The sequence below is a fragment of the Neodiprion pinetum genome, chromosome 3, assembly GCF_021155775.2.
Source record: "Neodiprion pinetum isolate iyNeoPine1 chromosome 3, iyNeoPine1.2, whole genome shotgun sequence".
Lineage (NCBI taxonomy): Eukaryota > Metazoa > Arthropoda > Insecta > Hymenoptera > Diprionidae > Neodiprion > Neodiprion pinetum.
The window spans coordinates 17,902,982-17,926,201 of record NC_060234.1 but is presented as its reverse complement, the minus strand read 5'-3'; the positions used below and the strand labels follow the sequence as shown (position 1 = coordinate 17,926,201).

The following is a 23,220-nucleotide window of genomic DNA, read 5'->3' as shown; positions in this document are numbered from 1 at the left end:
GGAGGTTTGTTTTGCCCACTACTGTTTTTTAACGTTAGGTAACGCTTCTGGAAAAGTTTATTGGTCACATCCTGATCAATTTATCCCTACTTTATTAAATATTAATTATTATTAATTATTAATACACATTAATATGTTCAGTAAAACGTGAATTTTTTACTCATTGAGTATCAAATACATTATGTATTACCTTTCTTCGTAAATGCATGCAATAAACATTATATTTGCTAACATATTATTGAGTCATTCGGGATTTTTTTTCGTTGATACATGCCTACTTTGGTGGGATACTTCCATATAATCATCCCCCAATGTTCCCCGGATATGTTCGAATCATGGCAACACCACTATAGTGGTGTTGCCGGCCGTCTAAATGTTAATAACATCTCCTTTTAGGGAAAATTTTTTATTTTTCTCAAGCTTTAAGTACGTACATCCAATTTCCTAGGTTAGCTAACGCTTGCCTGGAATGCCTACTACTATCGGGTAACATTTCATAACATTTCTCTAAATGGCCTACCTCTGTTTTATCGTTACCCAATACTTGAATGGCCTTTAGTACGTATTATTAAAGAACGATATTGCATCGCAGTTGGATCTTTTGGATGAAATTTCTCTAGTACTGTTAATGCTTAAAAAACAATGATTTTGCATTTTTGAATAGCTGCTTGTAAATTAAAACTTTTAGTGCCTAAAGTTAATGACGTTCGTTTCTCAGTTATTTTTTTCAGGCATATATAACAAGTCAACATTACGAAACATTGACACGTTATAACCCAGATTTTATAAAGTCAATTGTAGTTTTGTAAACATTATATACAAAGTGAAACAAAGGAAGCACAGTGGGCCATATTTGCTTCGACATTGAATAGTACTCAATACCTTAGTTGAAACAGATTCATCAAACTGAACTTGACTCCAGTTACTATGTAATTACATGTCTCTACCTATTAGTGCACTCTGATGTGTCTAAGAATCTCAAACAAAGCACCTGATAATGAACGATCAAATTTTGTATACAAATTAAAATCAAAGACAATTCAACACACCGGGTGAATATTAAACTTATGATAAAAAAAAAGCGCGAGGTCTAATCAGGTAGTTAGGTTAGAATCGGTTGGTACATTCGGGAACTTTACAGATTCAAAGAGGGGTGAAAATACATTTCGAAATAGTTATTCAATTTAAATGTGAGTTAAAGAATGTGAAAATTGAAACATATATGCATGGAAACTCCAGGTTTATACGTACACGTGATTGGCTTCAGGTGATGAAAATTGCAGAACGAACAAACGTGATTATTTTGTTGTAAATTTATTTGCACTGTCGTGAGTGACAAGTTCTGTACAGGTATCGCATAACATCTCAAAAGCCTCAACATCTTACTACTGTGTGTTTAATTGTGTTTATTATTTATCAAATGAATAAACTGTTCATTATTAAAATCCACGTAGCAAACCGATCGACAACACGCACTGGTTACACACGTGCAGTAACCATTTTGAATCGTCCATAAACACCATCCCTAGCCATACGGAGATAGACTACGAGCTCTATGCACTAAGCTCAAGCGGTCATAAAACAGAGAGATCAACAACTCCAAGCATCCTTCTCACTCTAATCGGTGACTTGGCGGGGAAAACACAAAGCTCCGATCCGACGGAGAGGACGAAGCGTAAGCTAGGCTTGATGGCGAGGGGTATGCGCCACAATCTTATATACAGGTCTGGCAACTTCTATGCTGGGAGCCACGATTATTCGCGTCGCTCAGCCAGGCCAAATTTCGATTCTAGCGGCACCACCAGTTGTCTAGTTACCAGGATAACAAAAACCTCAATAAATACGATGAGTGAGCGTGAGTAAGCGAATACCCATATACATATATGCGAATAACACGGTCTTGTCTGGACCTCCCCGGCTCCGCCGCGGCTGTTGATAAGTTCGCAACGAAACTTGTGGCGACTAGTGAACACAAAAATTGCTTGAATAAGCGACCTACCCCCTCCAATGGAGTTGCCAGACCTGTATATAAGACCGTGGTATGCGCCTTGGGGAGTGTACATGTCATGGAGCCTAGAGTAAAGAAGCCCAAAGGCTTATAGTAAAAGCAGCCCCCTGACACACGCTGCTAAAAGTGGTTCGTAAAATGTCCCTCGATTCTGCCGCCAATTTCCAACACTAGTGGCGCTAGTAGTTGTCTGACAAGCTTGCGCGCTGTCAGCGAGGGCAGCGAACGTGTCAGAAGTCTACTAGCTCCACGTAGAGGAACTAAAAAACGAGGACAAAACGCGTATGTCCCTCGATTCTGCCTCCAATTTCCACCACTAGTGGCGCTAGTAGTTGTCTGACAAGCTTGCGCGCGCTCAGCGAGGGCAGCGAGCGTGTCAGAAGTCTACTAGCGCCACGTAGAGGAACTAAAAAACAGGGACAAAACGCGTACAATTTTTTAGTATGCGAGCAGTGGCGAGTGTCAGGGGACTGGTTTGCCCTGATGCCGAACGACGCATGCACGGAACGAGTGCCCCCTGTTCGAGCCAGTGCGCACTCAGTGCAACCAGTGGAGAACGCTATATTATAAACGTGGACCCTTTGCGTGGACCCTGAAAGTGGTGAAAATTTGGGTTCGAAATGGAGCCACGGGAAGCGCTAGTGCTGCGAAGATAGGAGATGGGTTTGCATTTACACGTCATTCTTGGCTTTTCGTCTTTGCCCGTTTAAACGAGTTTTTCAAAGATTTTTTTATTGTCATAAAAATCAGCGTCGTAAGGTGTAGTGAGTAATTGCCCCACACTGTATCTAAACACGTGAGAAAATGGTATTTTTTAAATACATATGCTATTTTCAATACTTTATCAAATTGTAATTTACGGATTGAATAAAACGAGCATGAAAGTGAGGTAAAAATTCATATATTGTCATGTGTAATCACAAATTTTATTTTGAGTTTATTTCTGGTAGCAGAGTCCACAATGGGGAAATATTGTTCTTACCTAGGCTGCCCAACTGGGCGAGATGCCAGTAGAGAAAACTGCAAGCGCTTCGGACGACGGCAGCTGTCTGGCTTCAAGGTACCAAAGGTAAATCTCCGGTCACAATTTTTTCTCCTTGTGAAATGAGTCAACGCGTATAATTTGTTGACGAAATATTAAGTTATTGCATACCAATTTTTGCCAATAGAAGAAAATATGTTTGTTCAATGACTTGGCGTATATAAAATTTTGATCCGCTTTGTTTTTACCTGTATCTTCATATTAATTACAATAAAATTTTTGTTTTGTCTGTAGAATATGCAACAACGATGAAGCGAAGTCCTTGGACAGTGTCTCGACTGATCATCTGTGCATCCTGTGGTGCAACCAATTAGTTGAGATGGACCTTCGGGCGCTTTTTGACTGTGTGGGTACAAAAACTCGTCCGCCTAATATAACTTACGACTTGGAACGGGAAATTCTTGCCCTCGATTGTTATTTCCAAAGCGTAAGTTGATAGTTGAGAATTTTTAGGGATTCTTTACAAGCTTTTACAATCATAACGTGATGTTACAATGTTTCCAGCATACATTCAAAAAAAAGTCTTCCATACGAGGACAAGACGAAACTCGAGCCCGGAAGCGAATAGATCGAAGACATCATTAGACAATACACTTGGAGTCAGAAAGCCGTTTTTCAATTAGAACATATCACTGATTGAATTGGGTTTCATAGATATTTTCAAAAAATTGTCACTCGAGAACGGGATGGAACAAAAAATGTAAAAAAAAAATATGCTAGCCTCTATTAATGCGAGTGAACGACATACAAAATTTCGAGTCAAATCGAAAACGGTGAGGGTCGGAGCCTGGTCAAATTCGGGTGGAATGCTCCATATAAATTATTCACCGAGGAAACATTAGTTTTATCGCGTCGGCTAGAAGAACAATTGAGTTCGTCGGGCCATCCGGAGCTGGACAACTCTTTATGATAATGCGGTAATTGTCGAGGGTCTACGATGAAAATTTCGCTCGCGGATGAACTTCGATTTAGGTAAAAATCGATTTATTTCCAAATGTTCCGCAGTTTATCGCATTAATAATATTATTTATTGTTAAAAAATGTTTGTTTTATTGTTGGAAAATGTTTGTTTCCTATCTGTACGAAAAAAATACATTCCTATTGTGCAGTAAATAATAATGTTTTAATAAAATTGTAATGTTTTGTTGTTTAAAAATTTTTGTTTCCTTTCTGTATGAAAAAGCACGTTCCTATTGTGCACTAAATAATAAATATTCGCACTTTTTGTTGTTGTTTTTTAATTCGTTTGGATTTGACGCGTATTGTATAAAAATAATGTTTATTAATAAATATTTCTAGGCTGTAGGTCAACTCGACTTTGAATTATGCCCAAAAATATTATCTAGTAACAAATGCATGATGACAGAATTAATCGACAAACTAACAATTTACTGCTTTTCTAATCTGTTTACGTATAAATGCGCTACGAATATGAATATTCTCTACTCTCTCTTTTTTCATTCCGTCTCTGTCATCCTCTCTTGGGTACAGCAGCGCCAGCGGGTATTTCAGTAAAAATTTTCACTGCTTTCATGGTCCACGTCCGCAGTACAGCGTTCGGGCAACCTCCGTGAAGTTGGCCCCCCGAAGTTGTTATTTTTAAATCTAATTAATGCAATTTATTTGAGAATCGTTTGAGAGGGTTTGAGAGTAAAGAAAAATCGTTTGAGAGTTAGTGGTTTTTCCGGAAAATTGATTTTAATTTTGGGTGTGAAGTTGGCCCCCATATTTTCAATCTCCTCAAAAAATGGACTTAGACGTTTAATTTTTTTTTAATCGTTTGAGAATCGTTTGAAAGGATTTGAGAGTAGAAAATAAATGTTAGAGAGTTAATATTTTAATTGATATTAAATAATTATTCAATGTGCGATTTCCCCTAGGATTAGAGCACTTCCGGTGTGCGCATTGTGTGTGCGCACTGTATATGCGCAACATGTCTGCGCAGTGTGTCTGAAATCAGCTGTAGCGACCGAGATTGACGAAGAAATACGAGTTTCGAGGATGCGGATTATCGTAAATCGAACGAGTACGAGATGGACATGGAGACGAAGCTGAGCAATTTTCTCTCAATGACACCAATGGTAAGAGAAGAATTGGATGAAACTATTGGAAAAAGACACGAGCGTCTAAAACGGGAAACTTGACGAAATCTTTTCAACGCAGTGCAACAGAAAGTGGAATCTTTTATAGAACGCCAAAATTGATATTTACTTGCAGATAAGGAATAATGCACTCATAATTGGAAGAAACGTAGAATGTCGATGGGCTTATAATATATGTCAGTGATGTTCCTGTTCGTCTATCCCAAGATTTCTGTGTTCTCAGATCTTGTAAATCTGGGACCGTGCTTGCAACGATCTTGCGAACGATCCATGTTACTCGGCTAGGCGTCCCATCCCTTGTCGCATTTACAAGGTAAATAAACTGTGTAGCTGTAGCTGTGTAGCTTTTGCGCAGCGAAAAAAATTGTGGGACAAATACAAGGCGAAATCTCGCAAACACAGACCCTCGATGGTCGTCTAAACGGACATCAGTTACGGGACGCACGTTTGCATGAAAAACAGTCCAATATACCAACCGGGAGCGATCGGTCATTCGCAATTTTCTAAAAAAAAACCATTTTAATCGTTTTTTCGACATTTTCTTTCAATTTTATCGCTGGCTCGATCATTTTCAGGCTTCACCATCGCCAACGGCGTTTCCAAAGTCAGTCAGCTGCTCTTGGCCGCCTGGAACCTCGATTCAACTTACCGTTTTAAAATTTTGCCCACTGGGTCTCCACACCGGAGAATATTCGAGTAGAGACCAGCAGTCCTTGTATAGACATGCTTGTGCTATAAAACTCTCTCTCCGCCTTTTATCCCTTCTGTTACTGCACTTTTTCCTCATACACATTCATTGAGAGCTATATATATACCTGTAAGAAAATTAATATTTATATCTATGTATAAACACGCAGATTACGTGTCTCTATAAGCACGGTTGAATTCCTCAACCTACTGAACGAACCGTAACAATGACAGTGGACCATGACTAAAAATTTCACAACAAAGCTATAAAATCAACGTCATTTTTTTTAGTTCTCACCATATCACGTATCGTTTCCCTGTGTTTATAACCCCTGAATTCCCACAAGCTTCAATATTTGTTCACAACTCGACGATGTGTGGCAAGATCATTGAAAAAACGTCGGATAAATTTATTATACGACTTTATTCCAAAAGTTCTTTCGCTCTTTGAACATTATTGCTCTCGTTAGAATGTTGCTCAATTTTTTGAAGGATTAATTGATTTTGTTACTGGAGAACACACGATGAAACAGAAACGTCAGTTTCTTCGGCGCAGAACACTCACGACCAGCCTCCAGCTGATTTGAGATACACTGCACATGTACACCGCGCATATCCATTGCGCAGGCCGGAAGTGCTCGGAAACTAGGGGAAATCAATCACTCAATAATTATGGAATATCAATTAAAATATTAACTCTCTAACAGTTTTTTTCTACTCTCAAATCCTCTCAAACGATTCTCCAAAGATTAAAAAAAAAATTGAACGTCTAAGTCCATTTTTTGAGGAGACAGAAAATATGGGGGCCAACTTCACACCCAAAATTAAAATAAATTTTCCGGAAAAACTATTAACTCTCAAACGATTTTTCTTTACTCTCAAACCCTCTCAAACGATTCTCACACGAATTGCATTAATTAGATTTAAAAATAATAACTTCGGGGGGCCAACTTCACGGAGGTTTTTTTGGTATAACCATCATGTAGACTAGAGTACAGGAGTCCAATCTCTAAGGCGGAGAGGCGGAAAAGGCGTCCGTGAAACTACGAGATTCAATAGTGCACGGTTTTGTCACCAGCGTAGCTCCGGACGTTCTGATCCTATAAATATAGTAATACAGTGATGTAATGACCAAAATTATAATAATTATAATAAACGTAAATATGTGCGGCATCATGGAGACCATTATATTTAACATACATATAGCTATCGGTCCAGAGTGACGACAGCGCCGCTGTAGCGGAACCCTTATTTCTCATGATTTCGCGGACACATCTTCAATACAGAGATTGGACTCTGTACTCTAGTCTCTATGATAATCACGAAGTAAGAGGGAATGATAACCATGTTCAAATAGAGTAGGAAGCAGGTTATGTTTGTGTCAACAACCTTCGGCACGCCAACGTATGCGTGATTAGACAAAACAACCAGACTCCCTAGTTGCTCTCTCTTTTCCTATCACGTGCTGGTTTTCACTTATGTGCGCTCCTGTGGCTCACGCACTCTATTCTTATAGTAGGGGAGCCCAAGAGGGGATTTTGGGTTTTATTTAAGCCCGACAGAACAATATAAGGGAGGAAACCTTGCACCCTGTTATGAACGACCACCATATATGAACCCTTAATATACAAGGGTGTGTCTAGGGTAGCCAATCAGATTAGTAAAAAAAAATCGACCCTCAAATTAATTCGAGCTCGTCAGATTAATAGAAGGTAAGTTAATTACATGGAAAAAAGCGTCAATTTCAATATTCTGACGATTTGATCATGATATAAGAGAATAAGCGAGTAATTAGTTTGCAAAAAAAAAACGTCACCTGGAAGTATTCGAGCGCGGTTATTTTTTTTTTTTAATTTGAAGGAAATCATGTAAAAATTACGGATATAATATAATCTGACGGTTTCTACAACGTAAAAAAGCTAAAATTATTGATAAAGTGAGGTACGTGCAAGTGCTGAGAACTATGTATTTCCCACTCCGCGCCTCTTTCCCCTTCTCGCTCTTTCTCTATTTCTCACTCTCTCGCACCGTCCCCCCACTACTTTCTGCGGCCATGATGCCATCTCAGCTGATCACAATACAACGCGGTCGTGTTCGTAGATTTGTGGCGCTTTGGTTTGTTTATTGTGTTTTTTAAAAAAGTTAAAAGTTATTTTATTTAATAACAGCCATATTTTTCTTAGGATTGTTTTCAAAAACTGAGAATTATTAATTGAGGATATAACAAGTAATTTTTTTCGAAAAAAACATAAACAAGCAGTATTTATTTTTTTGTAAATAATTTTTAAAGTTGGTGACTTGCGATGATTCACGTGAATGGAAGTAAGTGAGCGATAGTCGGTAAAGAAAGATAGCACTAGTGAGTGAGAAAGAAAACAATAGCCATTGACTATTGGTATCCTTTACATGTCACGGTACTACCTTAAACTGTCAGAACAATGAAATTCCTCCACATAATTATCAGATTATAGGTTAGCACAACAAGGACATCGAGCTGAACTGTCTGCATATAAATCTGATGAGCTTGAGTATTTCAAGGTCACTATTTTTTTTTTACATTTTCAAAAATCGGCTGTGAGTTCTGACTGCATCCAAATCGTCAGTCTTTTGAACAGGATACCTTTTAGAGGTCACTTAACATTCCCCCTGAATATCTGATGAGCTTAAATAATTTTTTTTTTTTTTCATTTTCCACCCCTTCGTGCTGCCACCCCCGACTTGTAAGCCGGCAGATTAATACTTCTCTGTTACCGGAAGCACATAGGGCGTATACGATATTAATGTCTAACGCACTCGAGTATTTCTTTATAATAAATTTTTTTTACATTTTTGAAAATTAGTATCTACTTCCCCCGGCAGTAAAAGAGCATATATCATATGAACTTTTTTTCTTTTTAGTATCTAATCTTTATGACCCAATAGGTTCTCGCAGCGCTCAAGTGACTTACCATTTAGCCTCTTGGGCTCCCCTACTATTATATCTCTATGGGTAGCACGTCGATATTGATGAGCTAAGTTTTGGGCGCCACGTTTAAATGATTCACTTTAGGCAGTATTAGTTTTTCGGTCAGATCGTTGCCATAAACTACTTCCTCGAACTGTATAGGTATGTACGAACACAGTTTCAATTCTTTTTGTATAAGAAACTGTACAGATAAGCACATTTTTTTTAAATCCAATTTTAATTCCGGAGTACATTCTATAGAGGTGCAAAGCACCTGTACATAGAACCAGAATAATACTGAGTATAAATGTATATAAAGAAAAAACAAAAAAAAAAAAAATAAAGATAATACAATGACAGAATGAACAGAAAACATCGCGTTGAATAATTCGTAAATTATTATATATAGAACGAGTGTCGGTTTTAGCAATCATGAATAATATCGCTTTTTTTGGAGGAATGTAATTTACTGGATGAAAATATTAATTATCAATTGAATAGGTGCTGAATTGTTGCTATTTGTCGTTCGATGGAATGGAAAATATTCAATTTCGTTCATTGAATATAATTTTCCGAAGAATCACGGTATTCAGAGTTGGTAAAACTGGCCCTTGAAAGCAGATTCAGCTTCAAATTAATAATTCATTATGTTAAATAATGAGACATGGTACATTCAAATATACAAATCGATTACGCCTTTTACACAGAACATGAAAACAGTTTCTGTTGTGTACAGCAAATTCCCTCGTTCAACAGCTCCAGTTCAACCTGCTCCCGTTACGAAATACCTATAAAACATGTATGGTTAGAGGAATTAATTATTAGGTTTGGGTAACTGAAATTATTGGAACAAAAAAATTATACTGCAAACGTTTGCCTTATGCGAAAGAAAGAAACAACTACAATGAAGGAAAATACTAAAACATGACATTTAATACGTACACGGAGGGAAAAAATTCGTTGATTCAACTAAATGAACGGTCACGGGGGTGAAATGAATATGTAATTATGTGAATTAAAAATCTGTTGGTCTAAGAAAATATTTAGTTGGACTATTTAAATCAACTACACATTTTGTTAGACCAACAAATTTTGAATTGACACAATTAAATATTTATTTTGCCCCATGTCATTGCTCATTTAGTTGAATTAACGACTTTTTTCTCTCTGTGTACCTACTTTAAATAATATTTTGAAACATTTAAAGATGTGTGACAAAATTAACAACAATATGAACAACACCTTATGAACTCGAAATGACTAGGCATCTGTCTAACGAAATGTCAAGACAACAAATATAATAATATTATGACCAGCATCTTATACTACATGACTAAATATATTTCTTAAATAATGTTCTGTTCGAATAAACAAATAGCAATACTTAGATTAGTAACAGAGACAAAACCATCCATATCAAATAAAAGAAGAAGTGTTAGTTGGTAGTCTTGGGTATCGATCGATAGCTTCCTACTGCCTTCTAAAGAGCGTGAGCTTATTCAACTTATGCCTGTCGCTATGTGCAGCGTTTACAGATTGCTTCCCGATATAAAAAAAGTTTGATTTTGACGTATTTACGTGCAACTGCGGTTGTTAAATGCACCAAATGGTTTTCCAGAGCCATTTGATCATGGCAGTGATCATTGAGATAACGGAATAAAATATTCGTTTCTGTTAAATTAAAGAGAATGCAAGTTGTAAGGTAATCTTATGAAAAAAATCTTTAAAAATTTCCACCGCTCTCTTTCAACGCAAAGCGGATAACTCTTTCCGCTACACGACAAATCGTTGTTACGCTATCAGATGGATAGTGTAACACAACTCGACTTTTTAATGCAATCAGCTCACTTTGCGGATTAAAAACACTGCCGGACAGAGCACCCACGCAAAACTCGCAGATTATGACTTTGCTCAAATATTTAACCACAAAACCAGCTATATACACAATAATCCTGTCAGAAAATTCGGATATTGCTCTTATGTCTGGTAAATAAGAATGGTCATCAAACACGTTTGCTGTACTTTCTAGGTTTGAGATTGCGAGGTTACCGACCAGTTGAGCAATGGGATGGATGAATTAATTATATTCTCCGGCTTACAGGCAAATGGAACGTGCAAGATAGCGACGTTTTCCAATGGTATACAGTTTCCTGAATCCATTTCGTACATTTCGAAGTGTATCAGTATTTTTTTAAATGCTGCCTTAAATTGTTGAACGGTCGGGTTGTTATTATGCCCCCCATGCGATCGTATGCACCCAAAAAACAATTCCACGTGGTCCTGGCTCAACTTGTAAATGGGTATATGTGTCAGCACTTTAGCCTCTTCACACAGTTCGTAGAACATACCTTTCAGGCTTTCAATGCAAATCAAAAAGCCCAAGAAGCCGGTTCGACATTGTGTTTTAACAATACTGAGTCCGGTGCCTTCTTCTTTCAAATTCAAGATATAATTTCGACATTCATCCAGTTTGTTTACCACTTCGACTTTATTTTCTAAATGGATTGGTTTCTTGAAATTATACTGTGCCAAATTCTTCGCATTAAATATATTGAAAAGATCATTGAACAGTTTCAGAAATTCTTCTGTGGCTGCTGATTTTTGAAAATAATCGAGCTTTAAAATAGTTCTACAAAATTCTATGCTATGAGCAAGAGATATGCTGAGAACTTGGGTGGCAAATTTGACTTTCATCTTTTGTTTGTAATACTCGATGTGACTTGATCGTAATTTATTTCCCAGATGAAAAGGCCTTGTTCCTGAATTTCATAAATTTTGGCAATGTAACCCCATAATATGGATTCACCGTTTCCGTTTAAGATTGTTATTCTCGAATCCCCGAGTACATTACGTATGAGCTTTATCATATGACAAGGATCAGGAATGATGTAAATTTTCTCCGAGGTCACGGGATGCGAAAAAACTGGTTGCAGGGAAGCTGGATCTAATCCGCATCCAAGTAGTTTTGCGATTGAAATATTTGCAGAAGCTCCGTCGAACTTTATCGATTTCACAGTGACATTACACTCTTGCAATAGAGTTAGGCACTCATTGATTAAGGTGGCCTTTTGATTTCGTAACAGTTGAATTTAGCCGCCAAAGCAGTGACTACGGGACTCAGTAATAGGTAGGTCCGTAGGGAGGGGGGCTTTCACCTAAGCAGTTATATGACAGATGTATAGAATCGATCGGGAAGTGTAAGCGAGAGACGACGGATGGGCAATCGATCGAGAAGTGTAAGCGAGAGACGATGGATGAGCAATCGATCGAGAAGTGTAAGCGAGAGACGACGGGTGAGCAATCGATCGTCATCAGAGTGCGCTCTAAAATAAAGAAATCATAACGAACGAATTGATCCAACCGACGAAAAATGAAGTAAAACGCATACGGATTCTATTGCGAGAACGAAGGACTCTTAGCAGCGACCCATCTTTTACGGATTCCCGATCAAGGAAAAACCACCTAGATATGACGGACGAGGGGAGTCAAATTGGCCGGGCACGGAATTAGCGAGCGCAACTGAGGAAATGGAAACTGGGATTTGAAGAATATCCCCAAAGACACGCTTATGATAAATTTTATATTCTGACCTGTACTATTTTATCTGTAATTTTACGAGTATGCCGTTTATGGAATTGTTATTGTCCTAGATGTCCGCCGTGCCCATTTTATTTATACAATTTATTCTCTCATATTTATACTTTTCTTTTATTCGGTTTCCATTTATAGATGCATGTCATTCGGTCATACCGACATCCGAAATTCCGTTTTGAATAAAAAAAAAAATAAAAAACAATAAAAAGAAAATTGATAGCGGATAATTTTTGTTAATTGCGAGAGGCTCCGCAGTTGGAGTTAATCCTGGTCGAAGCAAACCGCGAAAACGAAAAGACCGTTACAATTTCCACTAATGTGATGAATAAGAATTCTCGACCTCGTATATAATCTATTATAGAATCTTGGTGATCGGTCAATTAAGTAAATAGGTTTTATTCATTGATTTCTAAATTCAGTAGCGATATTTGGAAATAAGTTGTAAGTTGTTTGGCTTTGGTTTTTGATCTTGACAAGTTAAAATTAATACTATCAAAGGTAGTCTTTGAGAAATTTAAATGTTTAGGCATTATTCCTTGTTTCTTACATCGAAGAAGAAAGATCCTGTGGTTCTTCATCCTCGACATTTTTTCAGCTGTCCGGATCCAACGGCGTATGTAATCAGCTGTAGTTTTCCCGTGTGTAAGCTCGATGTTGTGAATAAAGCCCATGTTCTCAGAAGTAATCCAATTTTAAACTGATGAATAAGAATTCTCAACCTCGTATATAATCTATTATAGAATCTTGGTGATCGGTCAATTAAGTAAACTTTACTCAATTGACCGATCACCAAGATTCTATAATAAATTTCCACTAATACCATTGGTTGGAAAAAAGTCAACAGGTAACTTCCACGAACTATTTACACCAACGAAGAGAAACTCTAGAGCATCTTTTGCAACAGTCCCATGATCGGTAGTAATATTTAGTTCCATATCTACATACCCGCTAAACTTTTGTCCATCGTACTCTACGTGTTGACGTATGGACATCTCGGCCAAAACAAGAGAGCCAATCAAAACATCATCGACTATTTTTGCACGTACTTCGATAGCGTTCAGGCATTCGGTATTAAAGCCATGTTCACAATTGACAGATCGATACCACATTGATCAGGTTTTTGGATGCGGCAAGCAGGAGTCAAATTTTTTACATACGTAATTGTACACGCATGCAGAGTAATAATGAAGAGTTAGAGCGAATGCTCTTAGCTCAGGTGTGAATTATTTGGGTACTGTGGCATGCGTTGACTTTTTAACCACTCGTTTAAGCAGATCTGCATTTGATTTACCAATATCAATTAAAACATCCAGCTCCTGAAGATTGAGATCTTTTCGTTTTCCTAATTCACCTATCACATATGGTAAAGTAGCAATGCGTTTCTTTGTCCGTTGTGCTGTTACTTTTAGATGTTTGATCTCGTTTCGATGTGATTCCATCAGCTCTTTGATGATGTGACGTAGGCGTTCCTTTGTGGGAGAAGTTGCAATCAACGATTTCGATACCCACGTACCTTTATCGATACATCTTGGCGGTTGTGGCGTTTGACAAGATACATTTTTTTGCTTAAAATCCTTTGATGCTGAAAAGATGAAAGTTATGGAACGAATATTTGTATTAACAACGGCCCCATACATCTCAACAATTAGATATTGTCAGCATAGAATTCATATCAACTCACGGCTATCAATTCTCGGCCTTTTATTTGCCGATTCACAAACTTGATCAATTGAAGATGAAGGTTCCGCTGCATCAAGGTACAATGTGACTTCATCTGCGAGAAAAAATTCTATGCATTCAGAGCATTCGCGTTCTCTATCAACACTGCATGTCTCTTGCAAGACAGCATTGTCCTGAATGCAAACCTACATTAATAAATTATTTATATTCACATGCTGAAATATATTTGTATTCAAAAACTATGAATTGAACTCACATTTGGAACAGCATCATCTTTCAGCCTAACTTTGAAGGCAGATGTTCGATCGAATGATTCCGGTGAAAAATGACATGAACATAAGTAAGCATACTTTGGCACACTTGTGTTCGTCAACCCTATCGTATCAAGCCATATCCTACGCCTCTCAATATTTTTCGGAAAACTTGAATGAAGATAGGTACAGATACATTACTTGGTATCACAGCATTCACATTATTTACAGTTCCAGAAGCGTTACTTATACTTACAGGTGAAATGTAACCTTATTCTCTACTTCGACCTCACATTGTTTTTGTGATTTTGAGAAAGATCTGTTTTTGCAGTTAGACGCTACACAATAAGGCATGTTGTATTATTCTGAATTCTCAGTGCGTGATCGGCTACCTTCTGACCTAACCTATACAATTATAATAAACAACTGCACGTGCGTACACATCCGCGTGCGTCCGCGGTCCGTGGTGTAAGAATAAGAGGTGGTCCGACTGGCACTCGATTACTGTGATTTTGTCTTAGTACGACGGAAATCCGCCAGAGGTCTCATGCGTCGGTGAGGATAAGCACTGATATATATATACACTGGATTGGATATTACCGTATACTCTACGTGTAAGCTCGTGCGTCCAATTGAACAATTGAATTTCCGCCATCTTGTACAGAAAGTTGTCACAAAATGCGCGCTAGATTTGAACTGCGTAATATATGCTATTTAGATCTAACGATATATTCGTCACACAAAAAAGTTTTTGACGAGTAAAATAATGTTTGACACATTAAATGAAGAACAAATCATTTTTTCGAAAGTATATTATTATTTACAATTATATGGTGTAAAAGATCATTAAATAATATGACGAAAAACTTGTATTTAAGCGTGATTTTTCTTTATGTTCAAAAGTCCTCAATTCTAAGAAGTTTCCGTCCATTATCCTTCATCCTATGGTGGGCTGAATTCCATACGGATTATTCAAAAATTTGTATAACACTAATTCAACCGTTAGGGAATCCATTTACCATCCATTGATCATCAAAGTGGAGCTTAAGACATGTAAAAAAAAGTTTTGAATTAAATTATATCGAATTGGGTGAGTAAAAACTTTATTCAAAAATATGGAGAATAAAACATTCCTTGCAAACGTTAAGGCATTTTTATAGAGTTGCGTGCGATAAACCACAACCGTAATATAATTAGTAGTATCAATCCACATTCCATTCACATGAAGAAAAAGTTACAAGCACAATCAAAAGAAAATAAAAAAGATGTACATACCTGAGCATGCAAATCAGGTACAAATGTGTAGGTGATCATGTAATTTGGTTAAATTCACTGTGGTGGGCCGATCGGATTCATCCTGAAATTCGGTCTGCTGCAAGTTTTCACCTACAGATAAGTTACTAATGAATAACGACAATGGAAATACACAGAAATGTGTCACACACGATTTTTCTGTAACAGAGCACTTTATAATCTGTAGGTAATTAACCGCTTCGACGGCATTGACGCAATAGTGCATCACATCAACGTGTCTTCATGCACACTGAGTTTTCTCTGACCTAAAAGGGATTAATAGTTTCAGATCTTACCAAATAACGTTGGGATACTGCCTTTTCGTAAAGTTATATAATTTTTACTTTTCTTCTGAAAGCTAGAGGGTTCAAAGTGGTCGGAACACAGAAAGCTATCACTTGATGGAGACCACGGTCCAATGTTTATATTTGCGATCCACTGCTTCATAATATCAGGTTCATCCAATGGGAACCTACATAACAAGCAGAATTTAAATTTATTAATTCACACGTTATGTTGCATTGAGTAACGGTACTTACTTGAAGAATGAATAGCCATGTCCATATTCCCTTAATCGGTGACAAGATGAACACTCTGATTTTGGGTTGTCAAATATAGTTGGTACACTGTTCTTTTACAATGTAATTAGGAATCCTGTCCTATCAAAGCAGTCATTTGCAAAATGAGCTGAACACAATGTGCTATTTCGGTTTGTCTTCCAGTCCTTCCTCTTCATTTCTTTTAACCACTGCTGAAGGCGCAACACATCTTTCACGGGAAATCTACATATCGAATTATAATTTGATCCCTGAGTCAATAATACCCGAGTTTTCAATTTCAATTATAATAAGATCGGTTCATAATTCAAATATTGTGAATTTTTACTGACCCGATTCGTACGTTATAATACTCGTTAAATATAATTAGTAAATACTTCGTATGCTGACATAACCTCTGCAAGTTATCATTTGCAGAACGCTTCAGCGTTGTATACTCACTTGTGAAATGATCGCCCACTATATTTTGATTGCTTTGTTTTGCAAAAAACGCAGGTACTCATTGTTACCTCAATAATTGTTACTGTAATTTTCCATCGCAATCGATTATATACACATACATATATCACATATATATATATATATATCTGAAGTGACAAGAATCTGTACAAAATGGCTACCGTTCAATTGGCGTGACGGCACCACGCTTAATCCAATCCAGTGTATATATATATCAGTGAGGATAAGGGAAACAATAATGGTGGCGATCTAGCAGACCGTGGGAGCTTCAAGCAACTGTAACATCCGACCGGAACGTCTGTATGTTTTATCGACTATTATGACTGCATGTTACTTTTATCAACTAACCAAACTCGAAGTACGAGAATCTTGTAACCATAAGGAATTGAAACAACTGTCTAACTATTTGGAATATCCCTAGATGGAAATAACTATGACATTCACTAACCAAAGCTTAAAAACCATGTTACGAGATCTACGCACTACAAAGAGCTATAATATTATTATACGTTATTATATATCACTATCATATTAACACCATAATTAACTAACACGATTATATCCAATTATTATACAGGAGCTGAGAGCTATATATAAGCAACTTACGCTTTACCATATAGCCTGGAGTATAGAAGACTGTCAAACCATAGATAAATGTATAACCAATATAATGTAAAAATAGCACTGCTGCTATAACCCATAAAACCAGAGACTGCAAAGCCGTCAAAACCGTGAATACCAATTATCCAGCATGAACTATACCTTCCTCCGTAACGCCGTATTGTGGGCAACACGCGCAACGTTTTGAAGGCAATGCAGATCTCCAATGTGGAGCCATACAGAGCTTCATCTGGAGAACACATTAGGAAACTTACCGACGAAACGATTAGAGGTAAATCAACTCGCAATAAACTCAAGATGCATACGTAGCAACGCCCAATGACAGGCAACCAACAAATAGAAAGAGAACGTTGTAGAAGCTTCCAAGCCGATGTATATCAATAAAAGAATTAATAATTACGGAAGAGAATTATATACTAAAGCACATATGTAAACCTGCTCTAAAACTATGGATTATCAAATTGTTAAATACCCTAAAGCTGTTAAGATAGTTATAACACAAACACCTAAGAATATTCGCGGCAGCGCGATTGTAATAATGTTAGGCAAATAGCAACTATGTTTCATAAACAATCGCTATTGTATTCCAGGTGAATAACGACAGTAATCGATTGTATTACATATGTAATTTTATATAGATACACGCTATAAAACTAACAAACGACGGGTAACCAATATGACATATGGACTTTGTAACGAGCAAGATAGTAAAAATATTAAGAAGTAAACAGGAACTAGAATTAAGCGCATCGTGACCCTGAAATTGCACACGGCACTAACATAAAACATGAGTCACCACTAGCGCATACGCACTGCGATTACCACATATTAGGCAATAGCTGCCGAAAGCACAAGACGGGAGAAGAAGCTCAGTAGCCAAGTGGCCAAGGGGGGCTTGCGCCTCGGCAACAAAGCTCACGCAGAATGGAAGATTACAGAACAAAGACCCCGCACCTACACCACCGCACCAGTGCAGCGTTATACCATATGTAAAAACTTACAATATAGTAATAGCTAATAGATTAAGATCACAGGCGTGCATGCGGCGAAGATGTCGTGTCAGGATTAGAATTCCTAGAAAAAGAGGGAGGTGCGCAAAGGTGACAAAATCTAAAGAGAGGGATCGTTCTGCGCAACGATCGACCCCTATAAAAACGGTGACCGATCACCCGATCGTCCTCTTGGTTTCTACCACCAGATTCGTCATCTTGTTCCGGTATAGTCTCACGGTAAAATCCTTTTGCCTTTTGCATTAAAACTTTTCATGCAACGTGACTCTGCCCAAAAGTCCAGCGAGCTTTCAGCTCCATTTTGTCATATTAAGTTTAAGATCTTACACTGTGTAACTCCGTTTTTGTGACTTGAAATATTGAACTTATAAAATAAATCGAAGTGAATCAAAGTATTCAAATATATTAGAAACAGTTATTTCGTTGAATTCTCTCACCAATCTACGCTGCAAGTCATCACATCCAGAGTATTCTCAAAAGGTAAGCCAACTAATTAAATCTTTGATCGAACGATTACTCCTTCTTCGGTTCGTTCGATTAGAGCGACAGAATGCCCGTTGTCCGGTGTATTTCAATACTGGATCGGTAATTGGTGACCCAAACTACTGATGTGAGTCTAACCGTAGCTGTGTGACGTCGGAACGGTACCTAGTGGAAATCTCCAGATGTTAGACACCGGAAACATTCACACGTAGCTACAGCTAGACTCACATCAGTAGTTTGGGTCACGAATTACCGATTAAGTATTGAAATACACCGGACAACGGGCATTCTGTCGCTCTAATCGAACGAACCGAAGAAGGAGTAATTGTTGGATAAAAGATTTAATTTGGCTTACCTTTTTGAGAATATTCTGGATGCGATGACTTGCAGCGTAGATTGGTGAGAGGTTTTAGCGGAATAACTGACTCTAATATATTTGGATACTTTGATTAACTTTGGTATATTTTATAAGTTCGATATTTAAAAGTCACAAAAACGGAGTTACACAGTGTAAGATCTTAAACTTAATATGACACAATGGAGCTGAAGCTCGCTGGACTTTTGGGCAGAGTAACGTTGTATGAAAGTTTAAATGCAAAAGGCTAAAGGATTTTACCGCGAGACTGTACCGGAACAAGATGACGAATCTGGAGGTAGAAACCAAGAGGACGATCGAGTGATCGGTCGCCGTTTTTATAGGGGTCGATCGTTGCGCAGAACGATCCCCCTCTTTAGATTTTTGGTCACCTTTGCGCACCTCCCTCCGTTTTCTAGGAACTAATTAGGGCACGACATCCTCGCGCATGCACGCCTGTTATCTTAGTCCATTAGCTATTACTATATTGTAGCTTTTTACGTATGGTATAACGCTGCTTGGTGCGGTGGTGTAGGTGCGTGGACTTTGTTCCGTAATTCTCCAACCTGCGTGAGCTTCTTGTTGAGGCGCCAGCCCCCCTTTGGCCCTCCTCGGCCACTTAACTTCTTCCTGTTTACTTCTTAATGTTTTTACTATCTTGCTCGTTACAAAGTCCGTATGTCATATTGGTTACCCGTCGTTTGTTAGTTTTATAGCTGTATCTATATAGAATTACATATGTATTATAATCGATTACTGTCGTTATTAACCTGGAGTACAATAGCGATTGTTTATGAAACATAGTTTGCTATTTGCTTAACATTATTAGAATCGCGCTGCTGCGAATATCCTTAGCTGTTTGTGTTATAACTATCTTAACAGATTTAGAGTATTTAGTAATTTGATAATTCATAGCTTTAGAGCAGGTTTACATGTGTGCTTTTTGTATATAATTCTCTTCTGTAATTGTTAATTCTTATATTGATATAAATCGGCTTGGAAGCTTCTAGGACGTTTTCGTTTCGTCGGTAAGTTTCCTAATGTATTCTCTAGGTGAAGCTCTGTATGGCTCCACATTGGAGATCTGCATTGCCTTCAAAACGTTGCGCGTGTTGCCTACATTACGGCGTTACGGAGAAAGGTATAGTTCATGCTGGGTAATTAGTATTCACGGTTTTGGTGGTTTTGCAGTCTCTGGTTTTATGGGTATTGCAGCAGTGCTATCTTTACATTATGTTGGTTATGCATTTATCTATGGTTTTACAGTCTTCTATACTCCAGGCTATATAGTAAAGCGTATGTTGCTTATAGTATAGCTCTCAGCTCCGAATGCACAAATGGCATTGTCGAGTGCTATATAATAATTGGGTATAATCGTGTTAGTTAATATTGTGTATGCGAGGAAGAGGTAAATAAAGACGACTACACTCTGTTACGGTTCAGGACCGACTGCCTTTATTGCCTGCCTTCTCACATTCTATACTATCGTTATAGATACACACATTCGTACACATTCGTACATCACATATCTTACACCCTTCCCCGTTTTATTCAGTTATCAAAGTTGATAGACATTATACCTTTACAAATAATGCGTAGCATCGTATGGTGTTACATTTCGCTTTAATCTAGTTGATTTTCTTAAAACTATCGCCGAATTTTCGCTGCTTACATTATCTCGCACATTAGTACTAACATCTATTTTACTTTGATCATTTTCGCTTTCCCGCCAATGTCGTATTTGATCGAAATGTCTTTTGTGCTCTTTCTCTCCTCCTTCCTTAAATTTTATTATACAGTTTCTTGGAGGTGATTTATAAACAATTTTGGCTTCCGACATTTTCGGGTGATGTTTTCGAAAATCCTTTGCCATTATTACGTCGCCTTCTTCAAAGTTTTCTTTTCTACTACCTTTGAAGTGCTTTTTTTGCATATATTGCTTTGATTTAACGTGATATCTCGTTTCTGGCCGTAATAATAACAAGGGAGTTTTCAGTTCTCTTTTAAACAACAAGTTGGCCGGAGTTTCATTCGTTGTTGCATGTTTTGTTGTTCTGTATGAGAATAAAAACATTTGTATAGCAGTTCTCACATCTACTTTCGAGCTTTGTACAATCGCTTTGAGTTTACGCTTAAATGTTTTTACAAGATTTTCCGCAGCTCCATTTGTCGCTGGGTGTTTCGGCGCTGAAAAATCTTGTTTTATTCCTAATTGCTTGAGAAACTTTTTGTATTCGTCGCTCGTAAACTGCGTTCCTGAATCAGTTACAATATGGTTCGGTAGCCCATGCGTTGTAAACATTTCTCGGAATTTTTCTATCGTTGCTTCTGCTGATATATTTTTCATAATGAAAATTTCAGGCCACTTAGAATAGGCATCGATGACTAAAAGGTAAGTTTGCCCCAAATATGGCCCCGCAAAGTCTGCATGAAGTCTTTGCCAAGGTTGGCTTGGCCATGGCCATGGAGTTAATTCCATTCTAATTGGATTGTCTTTAGATTCAACACACCATTTGCAATATTTAGATTTATCTTCTAAATTTTTATCTATATTAGGCCACCAAACCACTGACCTTGCCAAACTCTTCATTTTAACTATCCCAAAGTGACTTTCGTGCAATTTTTCGATTACCTTTTCTCTTAAGGTGCCGCTGACCTGGCATGTCCTATATATATTTCGTGACGTCAGAAGCGGGGAAATCGCCCGCACAAATCCTGATAAAACGGGGATATGAATCTGACTGGGAAAATTTTTAAAAGATAGCTTGAATAAAATTGTACGTCTGTATCTCAGTCACTACTATCGCAGATCATTGATAACGTCTAATAAAAATAATGATGAACTCAATAAAATCACGTCGCGTCAAACATGGCCGATCGGGCTAGCGACTTGTTGAATATTCACCGTTTGTACGATATCAGAATTTCTTTCACTTTTGCCAAGGAGATACCGACGTACAAAAACACACACGTAATCCGGGAAAACCTATAGCACCAGTCAGTTTTCTGTAAATATGGCACGATTTGTGCGGGCGATTTTCAGGTGACAGGCGCCCGTTCTGATGCACGAGAAGTCTGTAATTTAGTTCAACGTTGAACCTCCAGAAGCGCTGTAGTCGACCGAAGCGGTACCAGATGGTAAAATGACATGGTAATACGCACACGTCCTATGTTTCTGCTAAAGCAACAATCTGCAGTGCCGACGAGAGCATAGGCTTTTAGGTGGATACGAAAAAATGTACAACTCACTCAGAATAACCGTTAGATTTTGAAATTCGTGCATATTATAAGGCATCGTTGGGAAATGGTAACATCAGTTCACAATCGCGGTAACTATTCGTAATCGCACGTAGCCCGACTATACGTGAACGGGGCATTCCATGCGAAACCGACCAACCCGTGACCTCGACCAATTTTTATTCTATTGAAAATTTTACACTTTCTTGTACCTGCCAAAAGCAGTCTTTCTGAAATATTTTAGATGTTTGTCTCAACCCATCCAAACACCATAAATTTATCAAAATATCGCACAATTTTTTTTTAAATGCTCATGGCTTTTCCAAAACCCGATATTAATTAAAATAACATACTGTTTCTTTTCTCGTTTTGAGTCGTAGTTCCGCAAAGAAAATTATTCTTTTTTATTTTATTGAAGGGTTTTGGGGCATTCTACATCGAGTACGCACCACTTAAATCTACCTTTTTTTCATCGATTTGATAGAAAATCATTAACAAAAACGAAAATACCTATCCTTTAATTCCTGTTCGTCGAAAAGGCAGATATAAATGGCGAATAATTGACATAGAATGCCCCATATACGCTCCGGATATCCTCATCTAATAGTAGCATCAATGTCCGCAAAATTGTCATACTTACAGATTATTGACCGAAAGATTAGATGCGGCAGTAAAATAAATACCGAAATTGCAGGAAACACGCAAGTATAGGCGTGAGTGTTTAGGGTTGAGATAAAAAATTGTGCTCTTGAACAGACCAATATTTATTTATTTATAGCAAATATGGAGGGGGGGGGGGGGGGGGGGGGCCGGTTGATAATCGTCCGAGCCTGTTTTAAAGATTACCCTAATACATACGCGAAATTGTTTCTGAACCGGATGTGTTTAACAATACTA

The 23,220-nt window shown here is 37.7% G+C and overlaps 3 protein-coding genes and 3 long non-coding RNA genes across 24 annotated transcripts in view; 2 read left to right on the top strand and 4 right to left on the bottom strand.

Moving 5' to 3' along the window:
* Nucleotides 1-1,515, bottom strand: part of mtRNApol (mitochondrial RNA polymerase) — a 102,298-nt gene extending 100,783 nt beyond the window's left edge. For 4 of the 8 annotated variants that reach the window (XR_006882082.2, XR_006882083.2, XM_046616178.2 and 1 more), the window contains exon 1: nt 1,252-1,514. Coding sequence is in view for 2 of the 8 variants with exons in the window: in XM_046616178.2 (XP_046472134.1) it covers nt 1,252-1,381 (130 nt within the window). In the remaining 6 variants the exon portion in view is untranslated. Of the gene's footprint in view, nt 1-1,251 lie in introns of all 8 variants that reach the window. The other 4 variants (XR_011176576.1, XR_006882085.2, XR_006882084.2 and 1 more) reach the window with 2 other exon arrangements.
* Nucleotides 1,516-2,621: 1,106 nt separating this feature from the next.
* Nucleotides 2,622-4,124, top strand: LOC124213853 (uncharacterized). 4 transcript variants are annotated; one of them, XM_046615547.2, is made up of 4 exons: nt 2,622-2,671; nt 2,995-3,077; nt 3,285-3,477; nt 3,555-4,124. In XM_046615547.2, exons 2-4 carry the CDS (start codon nt 3,013-3,015, stop codon nt 3,633-3,635), a joined length of 339 nt encoding a protein of 112 aa, XP_046471503.1. In that variant the 5' UTR covers nt 2,622-2,671; nt 2,995-3,012; the 3' UTR covers nt 3,636-4,124. The 4 variants fall into 4 exon arrangements, with proteins under 4 accessions (XP_046471503.1, XP_046471502.1, XP_046471500.1 ...); XM_046615546.2 differs by lacking the exon at nt 2,622-2,671 and adding an exon at nt 2,679-2,815 and having other exon boundaries at nt 2,962-3,077; XM_046615544.2 differs by lacking the exon at nt 2,622-2,671 and adding an exon at nt 2,679-2,815 and having other exon boundaries at nt 2,959-3,077.
* Nucleotides 3,962-6,483, bottom strand: LOC124213799 (uncharacterized). Its single transcript, XR_006881975.2, has 3 exons — nt 6,138-6,483; nt 5,802-5,967; nt 3,962-5,655 (listed from the first exon to the last, which is right to left on the bottom strand). It is a non-coding gene; the product is annotated as an uncharacterized lncRNA (long non-coding RNA).
* On the top strand, nt 4,933-7,041 carry LOC124213798 (uncharacterized). Its single transcript, XR_006881974.2, has 3 exons — nt 4,933-5,131; nt 5,268-5,465; nt 5,728-7,041. It is a non-coding gene; the product is annotated as an uncharacterized lncRNA (long non-coding RNA).
* A 2,364-nt stretch (nt 7,042-9,405) lies between these two features.
* On the bottom strand, nt 9,406-14,789 carry LOC124214521 (THAP domain-containing protein 2-like). Of its 7 annotated transcripts, none has more exons than XR_006882135.2 (5): nt 14,565-14,788; nt 14,314-14,479; nt 14,059-14,242; nt 12,925-13,959; nt 9,406-9,571 (listed from the first exon to the last, which is right to left on the bottom strand). XR_006882135.2 is itself a non-coding variant. In XM_046616855.2 (5 exons), exons 1-5 carry the CDS (start codon nt 14,660-14,662, stop codon nt 9,561-9,563), a joined length of 750 nt encoding a protein of 249 aa, XP_046472811.1. In that variant the 5' UTR covers nt 14,663-14,788; the 3' UTR covers nt 9,406-9,560. The 7 variants fall into 7 exon arrangements, 3 of the variants coding, with proteins under 3 accessions (XP_046472811.1, XP_046472812.1, XP_046472810.1); XR_006882137.2 differs by having other exon boundaries at nt 13,323-13,959; XM_046616855.2 differs by having other exon boundaries at nt 13,669-13,959.
* A 335-nt stretch (nt 14,790-15,124) lies between these two features.
* Nucleotides 15,125-16,839, bottom strand: LOC124214522 (uncharacterized). 3 transcript variants are annotated; one of them, XR_011176681.1, is made up of 5 exons: nt 16,779-16,839; nt 16,141-16,383; nt 15,898-16,073; nt 15,584-15,694; nt 15,125-15,351 (listed from the first exon to the last, which is right to left on the bottom strand). It is a non-coding gene; the product is annotated as an uncharacterized lncRNA (long non-coding RNA). The 3 variants fall into 3 exon arrangements; XR_006882139.2 differs by lacking the exon at nt 16,779-16,839 and adding an exon at nt 16,491-16,749 and having other exon boundaries at nt 15,126-15,351; XR_006882138.2 differs by lacking the exon at nt 16,779-16,839 and adding an exon at nt 16,600-16,748 and having other exon boundaries at nt 15,126-15,351.
* Nucleotides 16,840-23,220: the final 6,381 nt, after the last annotated feature.